The sequence below is a fragment of the Erinaceus europaeus genome, chromosome 1 (assembly GCF_950295315.1).
Source record: "Erinaceus europaeus chromosome 1, mEriEur2.1, whole genome shotgun sequence".
In the NCBI taxonomy this organism is placed as follows: domain Eukaryota; kingdom Metazoa; phylum Chordata; class Mammalia; order Eulipotyphla; family Erinaceidae; genus Erinaceus; species Erinaceus europaeus.
Genome location: NC_080162.1, coordinates 75525506 through 75538206, shown reverse-complemented (window position 1 = coordinate 75538206; position 12701 = coordinate 75525506). Strand labels below are relative to the sequence as shown.

Sequence of the window (12701 nt, the reverse complement as noted above, 5' to 3'; positions counted from 1 at the left end):
CCCTGCAGGTGGGAACCAGGGGCTTGAACCCAGGTCCTTGTGCACTGTAATGTGTGCTCTTAACCAGATGTGTCACTATTTTTTTTTTAACAGAACCATCATGCTATCTCCCCAGCCCCCCCTTTTTAAATCAGGCTTAATAGACTTTATTTCTCACTTAAGAATTTTTTTTTTTTTTTTACTATAAGGACCAGGGAGGTAGTGAAGAGGTCGTACCCCAGACTTGCATACCAGAGGTCCAGAGGGCTCATGTTCAATCCCTACACTGCCATATGCCAGAGCTAAGTAGTGTTTTTGTCTCAGTCTCTCTCTCTCTTTCTCTCTCAAAACCAAACATTTTAGTGACCAATAGTGTGTCAGAATCTGAGAACCACTGCAAACAGACCTGGAATTTGTGTAACAGAGCAGCCCTCTGCTGCCAGCACATAGCTGGAGAGAAGGCAAGGGGACTCCACAGCCGCCACCTGCTGGCGCTTACATGTAGGTCAGAATCTTGTTGTTCTGAAGATTTGTTTGTTTTATTTTAACTTTTTATGAGAGGAGAGAGAACCAGAGCATCACTCAGGCATATGCAATGCCAGGGCTCAAACTCAAGGAGCCTTGTGTTTGTAAACCCAGAAATGTAGCCACTGTGTCTCTTCCTGAGCCACAAGTAAGCAAGAACTTTTTTTTCTTGTAAGTATTTATTTATTGGATATTGACAGAAATCCAGAGAGGAGAGGGAGACAGAGAAGGAGCTAGAAAGAGAGAGACACCTGCAGCACTGTGTTACCATTTGAGAAGCTTCCCTCCTGCAGGTGGGGACTGAGGGCTTAAACCCAGGTCCCTATGCAGTTCTAAAATGTGCATTGAACCACCTGGCCCCTAGGTCAGAATTTTTAACCAGGGGGTGGAGCCAAGATGGTAACTTGGAGACAACACCTGGTGTGAGCAAGGAAGCTGCTTTCAACCTGGGAATCTTGGGAGAGGCCACCAGATTCCAGATGATACCGTGAGACCAACCCAACTTCCTTGGGCAGAGGACCCCACCAATGTGTCTTGGAGCCCTGCCTCCCTAGACCTCTGCCCCACTAGGGAAAGAGAGAGACAGGCTGGGAGTATGGATCGACCTGCAAAGACCCATGTTCAGCAGAGAAGCAGTTACAGAAGCCAGACCTTCCACCTTCTGCACCCCACAATGATCATGGGTCCATACTCCCAGAGGGATAAAGAATAGGAAAGCTATCAGGGGAGGGGATTGGATATGGAGCTCTAGGGGTGGGCAATGTGTGGAAATGTACCCCTCTTATCCTATGGTCTTGTCAATGTTTCCATTTTATAAATAAAAAAGAAAAAAATTATTTATTTTCCCTTTTGTTGCCCTTGTTTTTTTATTGTTGTGGTTATTGTTGTTGATATTGATGTCATCATTATTGGGTACTCAAAGAGAAGTGGAGAGGGATGGCGTAGACAGAAAGAGGGAGAGAAAGACAGACACCTGCAGACCTGCTTCACCACCAGTGAAGCGACTTCTCTGCAGGTGGGGAGCCAGGGGCTCGAACCAGAATCTTTACACCGGTCCTTGTGCTTTGTGCCACCTGCGCTTAACCTGCTGCGCTACCGCCTGACTCCCAGAAAAAGGATTTTTAACCAGTCTCTTTCCCTAAATAACAAGGTCCTGGAGGAAAGGGGCTGTGTTTTAGTTAACCCTGTCCCTAGCACAGCACCAGCATGAGGTAGATGCTCTCCAGATGTGTGTGGACTCTGAAAAGAGTGAATGGGGAAGAGTGTGCGAGTATGTAAATACAGCCCCGTGGCCCGTGAATCAGTTCCGGGGGGGTCTCATCTGGAGGCAGGAATCTACTTTGGACTGAAGGACATGAGGTGAGGAGGCTTCCTAGTGTAGTGGCACAGTGATGTGTGTCCCTGGGCACCTGCTGTTTGGGTTCAAAGCCCAGCTCTGTCACCAGCCATGGCATTCCTGGGGCAGTGAACAGTGTGAAGTCAGGCCTGACTGAGAGGAAATCTAGGACATCCGGGTACCAAAGCACCTTGCATGTGGGGGCTGGGTGCTTTTCACTATCAGTGGTTGTGGAATCTGTAAAATCCAACCTGCCTCCTCACCTTTGGACCCATCCCCATAAGGGTGGGAGGGTGAGATGGGGGTCATCTGGCGAACAGTTAAGCCATCTAAGTCCCAGTGGCCCTAGGCTGTGTGTGGGGTGACTGTGTGCCACCCTCAGCTTGCTGGTTGGCATCTCTATTCAAGAATGGTGTGCAGAGTTAGGAGATAGTTCAGCTGATAGAGCTCACGGCTTACATGCCCCAGGCTCCTAGTTTGAGCCCCAGTGTTGTGTGTTCCACCTCCTCCCAGTGCCCCATCATGTGAAACTCTATCCGATGTGAAATAAATGTAAAGAATGAGTCTCTTAAGAGGAAGGGGGGGGGAAAGGTGTGCAGTGAGACCAAGCTCCTCCGTGCTTTCACAGAGGATGGGCGACGCACCAGGCAGTTCAGCTAGGGAGACCAGTCTCATTGGCCTCACTGAGGGAGGGGGTCTCAGGAGCATCCAGATGTGACCCCACTCTTGGCAGGACTTGGGGGTCTTCCAGGGAAAGGCAGGGAGGGGCCCCCACAGCACGTGAACCTGTGAATGTGCTACAACTGAGGGTGTCTGCGCCTGGGTGCACATATTGGCGAAGAGGAAGAGCACAGGAGACGGAGTCTGGGTGTGGAGTGTGCATTTGGAATTTGGATTGTGGAGCAACAAGAGTCTGGGCTTTGCAGGCAAGAGGGCCGGCTGGAGCAGAAGCATGAGAGGGGCGTGTCTCATCCTCAGGACCGCACACCATGGCGCTGTCACTTGTTTCTCAGCCCTTCACTTCCCCTGTCCGCAGAATGGGGCTGATGGCTGCCTGGCGGGCCTGTGGCAAGCACGAAAGGAGACCATCCGAGAAACTTGATGTCTGATAAATCTCAACTCCTGTCCTTGTTTTAAACTTGACTGAGTAAGGCTAGAGTGAGGAGCCTCCGGTACCACACCTGGGCGTGCTGAACATTTTCCACCCAGTGAGAAATCCATGTACTTAGTGGAGCACCCCAGACCTCTCTGGGGAAGACAGCCCTACCCAGTGTCCGTGCACCCCCCATGGTGTGGCCACCCTCCCAGCTCACTGTGCCACAGCGGCCTCCTGGCTGCTGCTCACACCTACCGATGTGCTGGTCTCGGGAACGCTTCCTCCTTGACCACCCTGGTGGACGCAGCCCCACGGCTGGCTCTCGTGTCCTCTTGTCCTTACCACCTTGTCCTTACTCTGTGTGTCTGTTCCTGTCTGTCTCCCGACAACCCCCATACACTCCCCCGGTCAGAGAAAGCATCAGGACTCGTCCACAGCTGAACATCTCAGCATCTTCAACTGTGCTTGGCTCATAGTCGGTGCTCAGTAAACACTTGTGGAATGAGTGGAGAGAGCATTTGGAGTATGAGATACTTGCAGATATTAATAGGCTACTTGGGCTTTTTAAGTCATGAGTGTCTCAGCATATCCAAGAGCCTAGAAGGGCCTTTCTGCTTCAGTCATGACTTCAAATCATACCCTATGCTCAGTGGCTCTTGGGCAGTGGGGAAGCAAGGGTCACCAACAAGAATGCCCTGGTTCCTGTCTCCTGGGACCTCCCCCCACCCTGTCAGTCTTCCAGTTGTCAGTCTGGAGGGTTTTGTCATCCCTTTGTGCTTTTTGTGCTGAGAGCACCTTTGGTGTGTGCGCTTCCTCCAGGTGTGAGACTGCAGCCTGGGTGGGTGTGAGTGAGCCTGTTTACACCCAAGGGAGGCTGTGGGTGGGTATGCATGTGTTTGAGCAGCAGGGTAGCCTTGGAGAGGGAGGCAGAGAAGAGGGGGCAGGAGAACCCACAAGGTTTCCATTCTCAAACTGCTGTGTAGGGACCCCTGAGCTGGGCATGTGTCCCCGTTCCCCCATTCAGCTGCTGCCCAGCCAAAAATTCCCAGAAGTTGCTGCTGGTCCAGTGTGGTGGGGGAGGGGGAGGATGAGCCCCTCTGGCTCCTCAACCCTGAGAGTAGCTGTGTCTGTTGGGGGGGGGGGGGCCAGCAGCCCCACAAAGTTCAAGCTAAAGTGTGTGTGTTTACTATTAAAGGGATGTCTGGTGGGGGGCTCCCTCAGAGGTCCTGGCAATGGGGTCCCACAGAGGCCATTGTATCTAGCTGGAGGGATGAGGGGAGGGGGCAGAGTTGGGGTGTGGGAATTCCTGGGCCCTCTTCCTGGCACTGCACAGCCAGCTAGCTCCCCAGCACATTTGCTCCTGAAAGAGGCTGGGCCTGGAGGAGGTGGGGTCCGTTCCTGTTGGAGAGCTTGGTTGAAGGGGCCCCGCCCCAGGGGTTCCCGGATGACTGGCCAGGGGAGAGAAGGCAGGCGCGGCCCTCTCCGACTGTTTGGAAGTCCCTGGCGGCCCCCCAGCTCTTGAGCCGAACCCCCCTTTGCGGTCTGATCCGAACCCCAGCCTGCCCCACCTCTCTTGCTCTCCACACTTCTGGGCCTGGCCTTTCCAGCTCTGGAAGCCGCCCAAGAACATATCTTTGAAGCACAGCAAAGGTTAGGAAGGAGGAAGACAGAAATGTCCTCTGGTCGGGGGAGTGGGAGAGAGGAATTCCATGCATGCTGCAGGAGTTGGGACCACAGGCTTGTGGGAGCGGCCGGTGGGGCCTGGGGTGCCCAGATGGCCCTGCCACCCACTTCTGGCAGTGTGTGGACTGAGCCCTCCTTCCCAGGCTGTGGACGAGAGCGGGGTGCAGTGGCCTTTGTTTACTGTGAATGTTTCAACCTTGGCTCACAAGGGTGAGAGCCAGGCTCTGCTATCCGCCCCACAGGATGCGAGACCTCATAATTGTCTTCAATTACAGACAGCACCGGCCCTTGGCCCTGGCTTCCGACAGGAACCAGAACCCACACCATTTCCATGGGAGGGGGGAGGCAGGCTAGAAGCAGCGGGGAGAGGGGAGAACAGTCCCAGGTTTGGGGGCTCCCTGTGGCCTCAGGGCTGGCCAGAGCCCGTCCCTGCTGAGTTCCTGTCTCCTTTGTCTCTGAGCAGGATGAAACTTCGGTGAGCAGTGAGGATTTTGATATGAATGACTCCACATGGATGTCAGCTGACCCACACCTGGCCTCCAGCCTGAGCCCCAGCCAGGACGAGAGGATGCGGAGCCCGCAGAACCTCCACAGCCAAGAGGATGGTGAGTACCCTGGGCAGCGGGGCTACACCCTGCCTAACCTGGGGGCCCAGGGGTCCAGGTTTGGGGCTGCTCTGAGGAATGGCTCAGGCTCATGGCCACCTCCAGCATTCTCAGCATCTCCAAGAGTCCCTTGTCTCAGCCCCTGGCTCTAGGGCAAGCAAATCCTTCCTCCTAAAAACAAGTGGGCAGAGCGCAGGGACCTGTGGCCTGGGGTGTCGTGCCTGCCCTGCTGCTCTTGGGGCTTGTGGATTTCAGTCACTCTGATCCTGCTCTGGGGAAATCAGCAATGAGCCTGACCAGTTGGGCTGCCCAGAAGCCAGAGCACAAGTCAAGCCCCATGAGGTCACCTGGGGGTGAGCTTATCCACACTGTTGCCCCCAGCCCCATGGGATAAGCTGGTGGATACTTCCCAGCCTCTCCCCCTACCCCTCCTCCTCCAGCCTCCCTGGGAACAGAGGCTGCCTTCTTGGGGTGGGAGTGTAGAGGTCAGAAGTCAGAGTTGAGACTCCAGCATTGGCTGTTAGATGCAGCTGTGGGCGTTGGGGGGGGGCACCTGTGGTCAGCACGTCCCTGGCTGGACTCCGATTTCCAGGGAGGAGGTGACTGGGGGTGGGGGATGAGCAGATGAGCCTCCAGAGAACTGGGGTGTAGAGCAGGCAATTAGGAGGGGTCGAAGGTCAGGGCCTGGAATGCAGGAGGGAAGTGCAGGGCTGAAAAGGGGTGTAATGTTAACTCTGTGAGCCTTAAAGAGTAAATATGGGGTAGGAGCCTTGCCGTTTGGGTCAAAGTTCGTCTCCATGACAGAACCCTCGCTCCTGCCACCCCACTGCCCTCCAAAAGCCTGAATCTGGCTTTGTCTTGGAGCAGACCCAGCCTAGAGGCAGCTGGGGTGACTGGGCCCTGGGCTTAACAGGCCCTGGGGGTGGCTCTACCTGGAGTGGGGTGCTAAGCGAAGCTGCACCCTGGCTCTACCAGGAGTGGGGGAGAAGGGGGGGAGGCTTTTATGTTTTGATGGCTAGTGAGAATGGCAGGACCCTCTCGTGCTGCCAGAATCCCTGCCAAGACCTCCCTTCAGTATTCCCACGGGTAGGGGACCCAGGGCAGGACCAGCCACACCCTATGGGAGCTCTGGGGCTGGGAAGTGTCCAGCAGCTGACCTCCTGCCTCATCTGAGCAGTGCAGGCCCACACCCACAGGCCACAGCAAGCACCAGGCCAGTGCAACTTAGCCTGGGCTGGGAACTGCCTCCCCACCAGGATCCAGACACACTTCTTTCAAAACCCAGAGAAGCAGGACTGGAAGGGGCCTGTATTCTACCCAGCTCATGCTTTTAGAAAGTCATGTTGCTGTTCCTCACAACCCCCATTGGTCAGGTCTCTCTCAGATACATTTCCCAATGAGATGTGGTAATCTGGGGGGCCTCAGAAAACATTGCTCTTGTGGGGGGTCACAGAGCTCCCACTGCCTAGAGCTTAGGTGAACACGGGGCTGAAAAGCAAAGAGGCTGGGGGATCAGCACCGAAACTCATGGGGGAGATGATGTGGGTGGAGCCCCTTACACTGACCCTCCCACCAGCTTTCCCTTGACTGTGGGAGCTGAGGTTGAGGCAGGCCAGCCTTGCAGACAGAACCGGAGTGTGGAGCCAGGGATGATGGTGGTAACCCTGATTCTCTCAACTGGTCAACTGAATTTTTTAATCAGAGGCTGTGTCTGCAGGCAGGCTGTGCCCAGAGGTGGCCCAGCCTGGTCCAGGGGGTTATAGGCATCAAGATGGCTGGCTGGCTGGCTGGAGTTGTGTCTGTCCCTTCTGGCCCTGGTGACTGCATTTCTATCTAGGGCCCTGGGCTCTCTGGGCCGGGAGTAGACACGCAGCCAGCCAGTCGACAAAGCTCTGAAGGGGTCCAGGGGTGCCGGCACAGCTGAGCTCCTGCTCCCTGCGAGTCAGGGATGCTAGGGGCTCAGGGCATTCATGTCCCCTGTTGATGAAAAGCTGGGGTGGGGTAGACCAAGCAGGAGTGTGAGTGGCCCATCCTGAAGGATCCCTGAGCACCCCAGGTGGCTGGGTGGTTTGGGCTCTGGTCTCCATGAACATGATGTGTTGGGAAGAAGGTACCTGCACCCCCTGTGAGCTCTGGAGGGACAGTGTTGGGGTTGGAAAGAGTCCAGGGACAGTTATCTGTTTACATCTACCCCTGGGCATATCACCCAGAGGGGATCAGCCCCCCCCTTGTTTCAAAAGACACCCCCAGTCTGAGTGCCTTAGCCAGAAAGTGTGGGAACTCCCAGGGCCAGGCCGGGGAGAACCCCACCCCTCACAGTCAGTGATGCCACCTGGAAGCATTTCAAGAAACCAGGCAGTTTACACAGATCCACAACTGCTGGTGGATTTATGGGGCCCTCCTCCCCTCTTCCTCCTCCTCCAAATTTTAACAAAGGCAGACAGGCTGGGGCCTTGGCAGGGCAGGCTCCACAGCTGAGCTCCCAGCTCATTCCTGGGAGATGTCTCTGAGGCTCCCCAGGAGTGTGGGTCTGCAAACCTTTTAGTATGGGTCTGCTTTCACCCTAAAGCCTGCTGCTGCCTGGTGGGGGGCTTCACTTTACAGACCTCTGTAAGGTCCATCCCTGTTCCCTAAAATCAACAGGGAACTCCTAGCGCACACGCTGCTCCCCACCTGGGGAAGGGGTAGTACCTCCCACAGGGGAGCCCCTGGGTCTTGTGATGTGCTAGGGAGGACACTGAGCATTAGGGAGAGACTTAAGGGGTGGGAGGGGGTCACTGGATGATGAGGAGGGGTGCAAAGGCTGCTCTACTTCCCTTTCCTCTCTGGCAGACAAAGAGGCCATGTGTGAGGTTCCCCCAGAAGGTGGGTAGGGGAGCTTGGGAACCACAGGAACTGTATGTGCAGGCTCACACATACACTCTGCTGACTTCTCGGGTCTGCAGTTATCCCTGATCACAGCTGCCTCCTGCCCCTGTGCCACCAGGTTCTTGCCCGAGCTGCCGCCAAGCTAAGGCTTTGGGTCCTCCTCCTCTTCCTTCTCCTTCCCCTCTTCTCTCTTCTCTGCCTCTCCCTCCTCTCCTCCTCTTTGCCTCTCCCTCCTCTCCTCCTTTACTTACTTATTTATTTACTTATAAACCAGATCACTGCTGAGCTCTGACTTACGATGATACCAGGGAGTGAACATGGGACCTTGGGTCTTCAGGCAAGCAAGTCTTGTGTATAACCTCTGTGCTGTCTCCCAGCCCAGGATTTATTTATTTTCTCTCTTTTCTTTTATCAGAACACTGCTGAAGGGCTTATGGTGGTATTAGGACACATTTGATGCCCCAGGCATGAATTTTTTTTGCAGAACCACTATGCTGTCTCCCCAACCCTTTATTTTCTTAGTAATGAGAGAGAAAGGGGTGGGGAAAGGAGAGAGCTAGAGCAGTGCTGGGGATTGAACGCGGGGCCTCATGCTTGAGAGTCCAAGGCTTTGTCTACACTGTCACCTCCAAGGCTTCATGGGCTTCTTTTTGAGTCCAAACTAAGCTGTGGTCTCAGAGGAACCTGGAAAAACACTCTGGTCCAAGGGATGCCTTTGGGGGTAAAGGGGAGATGCCCGAGAGAAGCCAGCAGTCCCAAGACACTCTTGTCTACTGTCAGCTTGGGCATCTATCTGTGATTTCACCCCATTACTAGGATTCCCTGAGTGGAGCCCATCTCTTCCCCCAGCTAAACTCCTGGAAAGGCAGAACCCAGTACCCAAAACAACATGGGGTGGGGGGCTGTATCTGTGTTCTGTGGAGGAATGAATGAAGTAAATGAGGGTATGCCCTCAGGCAGATGCACCAGCCTCCTGAGGTTGGATACTTGACCATCCCAGGGCCCCTACCACCACAGGCAGCCAGGCACAGGGCCGCTCCTCCCTTTCCACTCAGGGAGCTGCACAGGCCTCTTGCTCTGCCCCTTCCTGAACGGAAAATGTGAGGCCCGGCCTCCAGAAGGGATGCGTGGGGGTGGGGGCGGACATTAGTCACCTCCTGGGCAGACAGGAAGCTGGCGCCAGGGGACAGTGAGGGTCCCATCTTCCTGTCTGATGGGATGTTGAGGGTTACTGGGTGGTAATCGTGCAGTATCCTTCAGCCTCAGGGCTCTGGGACCCACTAATCTCCATGCCTCCCCCCACCTTCTGCCACAGGGTGTGAGCACCTCCCATAGACTTGAAGGCCCAGTGGCCACTCCACCACGATCCGCCCTGTCCCAGAGTCTGGTAGCCCTGGTGCCAGTGTCAGGTTCTTGCCAGGCTGGTCATCAGGCCTGAAAGCCATCATGTAGGTTCCACCAGCACATGAAGGGTGGGACCACAGGTCTGTGCTGGGTGCAAGCTATATAGAAAGGCATTTATTGTTTTATTTCACATGCATTACGTTCACTGTGAACACACTGAGAAAAAGTAGAGGCACAAGATAAAAAGTTACTGCTAGGGTGGAGGTAAATAGCATAATGGTTACGCAAAGAGGCTCTCATGCCTGAGGTTCCAAAGTCCCAGGTTCAATCCCCTGTACCACTATAAGCCAGAGAACTGCTCAGAGCTGGGGGTTGAAACTGGGACATCAGAACCTCAGACATAAGTGTCTTTTGCATAATTTTTATGCCATCTCTTCAGTTCAAAATTATGGAAATTGCAATTTTTCAGAGGCCAGAAAGGTGGGTAGAATATCTTAACCTGGAGCGTAAGGTGCCAAGTTCAGGCCCTGGCATTATACTTGCCAGAGTGATGCTTTGGTTCATTCTCTCTCTCTTTCTCTCTCTAATAGAAAATAAAGCTAATTAAAATAATGCTGTTTGATTTCTTTTTTTATTTATTTATTTTCCTCCAGGGTTATTGCCGGGGCTCGGTGCCTGCACTATGAATCCACCGCTCCTGGAGGCCATTTTTCCCACTTTGTTGCCCTTGTTATTCTTGTTGCTGATGTTGTTATTGCTGGATAGGACAGAGAGAAATCAGGAGAGGAGGGGAAGACAAGAGAGGGGGAGAGAAAGACAGACACCTGCAGACCTGCTTCACCACCTGTGCAGTGACTCCCCCTGCAGGTGGGGAGCTGGGGGCTCGAACCGGGATCCTTACGCCGGTCCCTGCGCTTGTCACCATGTGTGCTTAACCCGCTGTGCTACCACCCAGTCCCCTCTTTTTGTTATTTTTTAGAGATCTATTTATCAGTGAGAGAGAGAGAACCAGAGTACTACTCAGGCACAAGTAATACTAGAGATCAAACTCAAAACCTTAGCATTCAGTTCGTTCTCCATCTCAGATGTTTCTGTATGTGTACTCAAGAGTCTTGTTTTCAAAAAAAAAAAAAAAAAAGTCATTTTCTTTTTTTAAAAAGAGGACCCAGGTGGCTGGGGAAATAGCATAGTGGTGATGCAAAAAGAGACTTTCATGCCTTAGGCCAAAGATTACAGGTTCAATCCCAGCTAGTGATAAAATAGTGCTCTGGTTGAAAAAAAAGAAAATGGGGGCCGGGTGGTGGCGCACCAGGTTGAGCACACATATTACAGTGCACAAGGACCCAGGTTTGAGCCTCCGGTCCCCACCTGCAGGGGGAAAGCTTTGCAAGTGGTAAAGCAGTGCTGCAGGTGTCTCTCTGTCTCTCTATCTCTTATCTATCTCCTCTCCTCTCAATTTCTGGTTGTCTCTATCCAATAAATAAAGATAATAATTTTTTTTTTTAATGGCTAGGGTAGTAACTTTAAAATAGCTCACTTGGATAGTGTGCTGCTTTGTCATGCATGACTCAGGTTTGAGCCTGACCCCCACCATATTGAAGCAAACTGCAGTGCTATAGTATCTCTCTCTCTCTCCTCCTCCTCTTCCTCTCCCTTTCCCTCTCTTCCCCTCCCCCTCTCCCTTCCCCCTTCATCTCTCTCCCCCCCCTTTCCCTTCCTCTCTGCCTTTTTGTATTTATCTAAAAACATTTAAAAGGGGGGTATTGCACAGTGTTGCAGCCTACTTTCCATCACAGTGTTCGTTGTGTCTCTGTTGTCACTGATGTGACGCTTTCAAAAGATTTATTACATATGAGAGAAAGAAAGCAGCACCACTCTGGCACATGCAGCACCAGGGACTCAGACACACTGGGACCTCAGACATTTAAGTCTAATGCTCTACCAGTTGAGCTATTCCCCTGGCCATTAAGGTGGCATTTTAAAGGTTGTTCAGCCCTGAGCTGAAGACAGGCTGGCTGTGACTCTGAGCTCAGTGCTCTGACTGTACCATTCCTACAGAGGGCAAGTGGCAGGCCCAGATTGCAGGTGACCGACCACAGGGTCTCCCAGAGCTGGTGTGGGGGCCACTCCCTGGGCGGGCCACCCGAGTCCTCTCTCATTGTTGCAAATAGGCTGTGTCCTCAGGGACCCATCTTTCTCCTCTGCCTTGTGCCCAGCCCACCCAGCAGGCAGGGACTGGAGTAGGCCTGGCTGATGGCTGGGGGCTGGGTGCTTAGACAGGAGATGCGGAGTGCCCCCCTGTAGGGTTTCCAGAGCCTCACATCTCTCCAGAAGCTTTCTATCACCCCAGATTTAAACCTGGAGAGAAAAGGCAGGGAGCTCACAGCCAGGACTGACAGGGTCTAGTCTTCCAGGTGCTGAGAGGATGGATCGACATGGGGGTTTTTGTTGGGCCCGGGTGGGTGGCCAGGCTCCTGGCAGTCTGCTAGGGGATACCTGAGTGGGTCTGGCCTGCCTGTTACTACAGTGTGTCCGTAATTGAGCTCCCTGTCAGTCTCCAACTGCTGCCTGGAGTGGGCCAGCTGCCTGGTGATCCTGGCTCGTCCTCAGCAGGTCCTGCTCTGGCTGTCCACTGTCCTTGGGTGGGGTCCCTCTTCTCTCAGTGCAGATGGGGCTTGCGCTTGTGACTCTCATCTTTTCATCTCCTGCCCTCTGTGGGTGGGTCTCATGGGCAGTGACTGCCCTGAGCCGGGCTCATGTCCTACCCTGGTCACCTCAGGCATGTCGGTTCCCCTCGTGGACAGTGGGTTGGAATATGGTGCCCACCTTCCGGGCTGCTGAGACAGAAATGAAGGGTGGAGCTCAGCCCCACCCAGCTCGGGGAGGCTCTGAATGGTGTCAAGGACCTTTCCCTCCAAGGTGACAGGCTGGGACAGGGAACTGTGCCCAAGGGCCAAGCACCAGGGACACTGGCACCCCCCAGGCTGAGGTGCTGGAGGTGGGCCAGAGGACTTCCCCTCACCACCCCAGGTCCTCTGACCACCCTCTCCACCCAGCCTCCCTCCATCCCTTTGGACATCTCTTGGTTCCTGCTGCCTGTGCAGCCCTGTGTGGTTCTGACCACGGTTTTCTTCATGACATTCACAGTGGTGTCCCCACCCCACCCTTCTCAGACCCACTGAGCTTCTGGCTTGCTCTCACCACGAGTGCTGGCCTGTTGGTGGCCCAGAAGGCCCCTCTTCCCAAGGGGGGACTGCTCATGCAG

The 12701-nt window shown here is 54.2% G+C and overlaps 1 protein-coding gene across 5 annotated transcripts in view; it reads left to right on the top strand.

Annotated features, from left to right (window-relative positions):
• NOL4L (nucleolar protein 4 like) overlaps nt 1-12701 on the top strand; it is a 74772-nt gene that overhangs the window by 41041 nt on the left and 21030 nt on the right. For 3 of the 5 annotated variants that reach the window (XR_009549093.1, XM_060188572.1, XM_060188576.1), the window contains exon 2: nt 5083-5224. Coding sequence is in view for 4 of the 5 variants with exons in the window: in XM_060188572.1 (XP_060044555.1) it covers nt 5083-5224 (142 nt within the window). In the remaining variant the exon portion in view is untranslated. Of the gene's footprint in view, nt 1-4438; nt 4587-4692; nt 4830-5082; nt 5225-12701 lie in introns of those variants that run through there. The other 2 variants (XM_060188577.1, XM_060188574.1) reach the window with 2 other exon arrangements.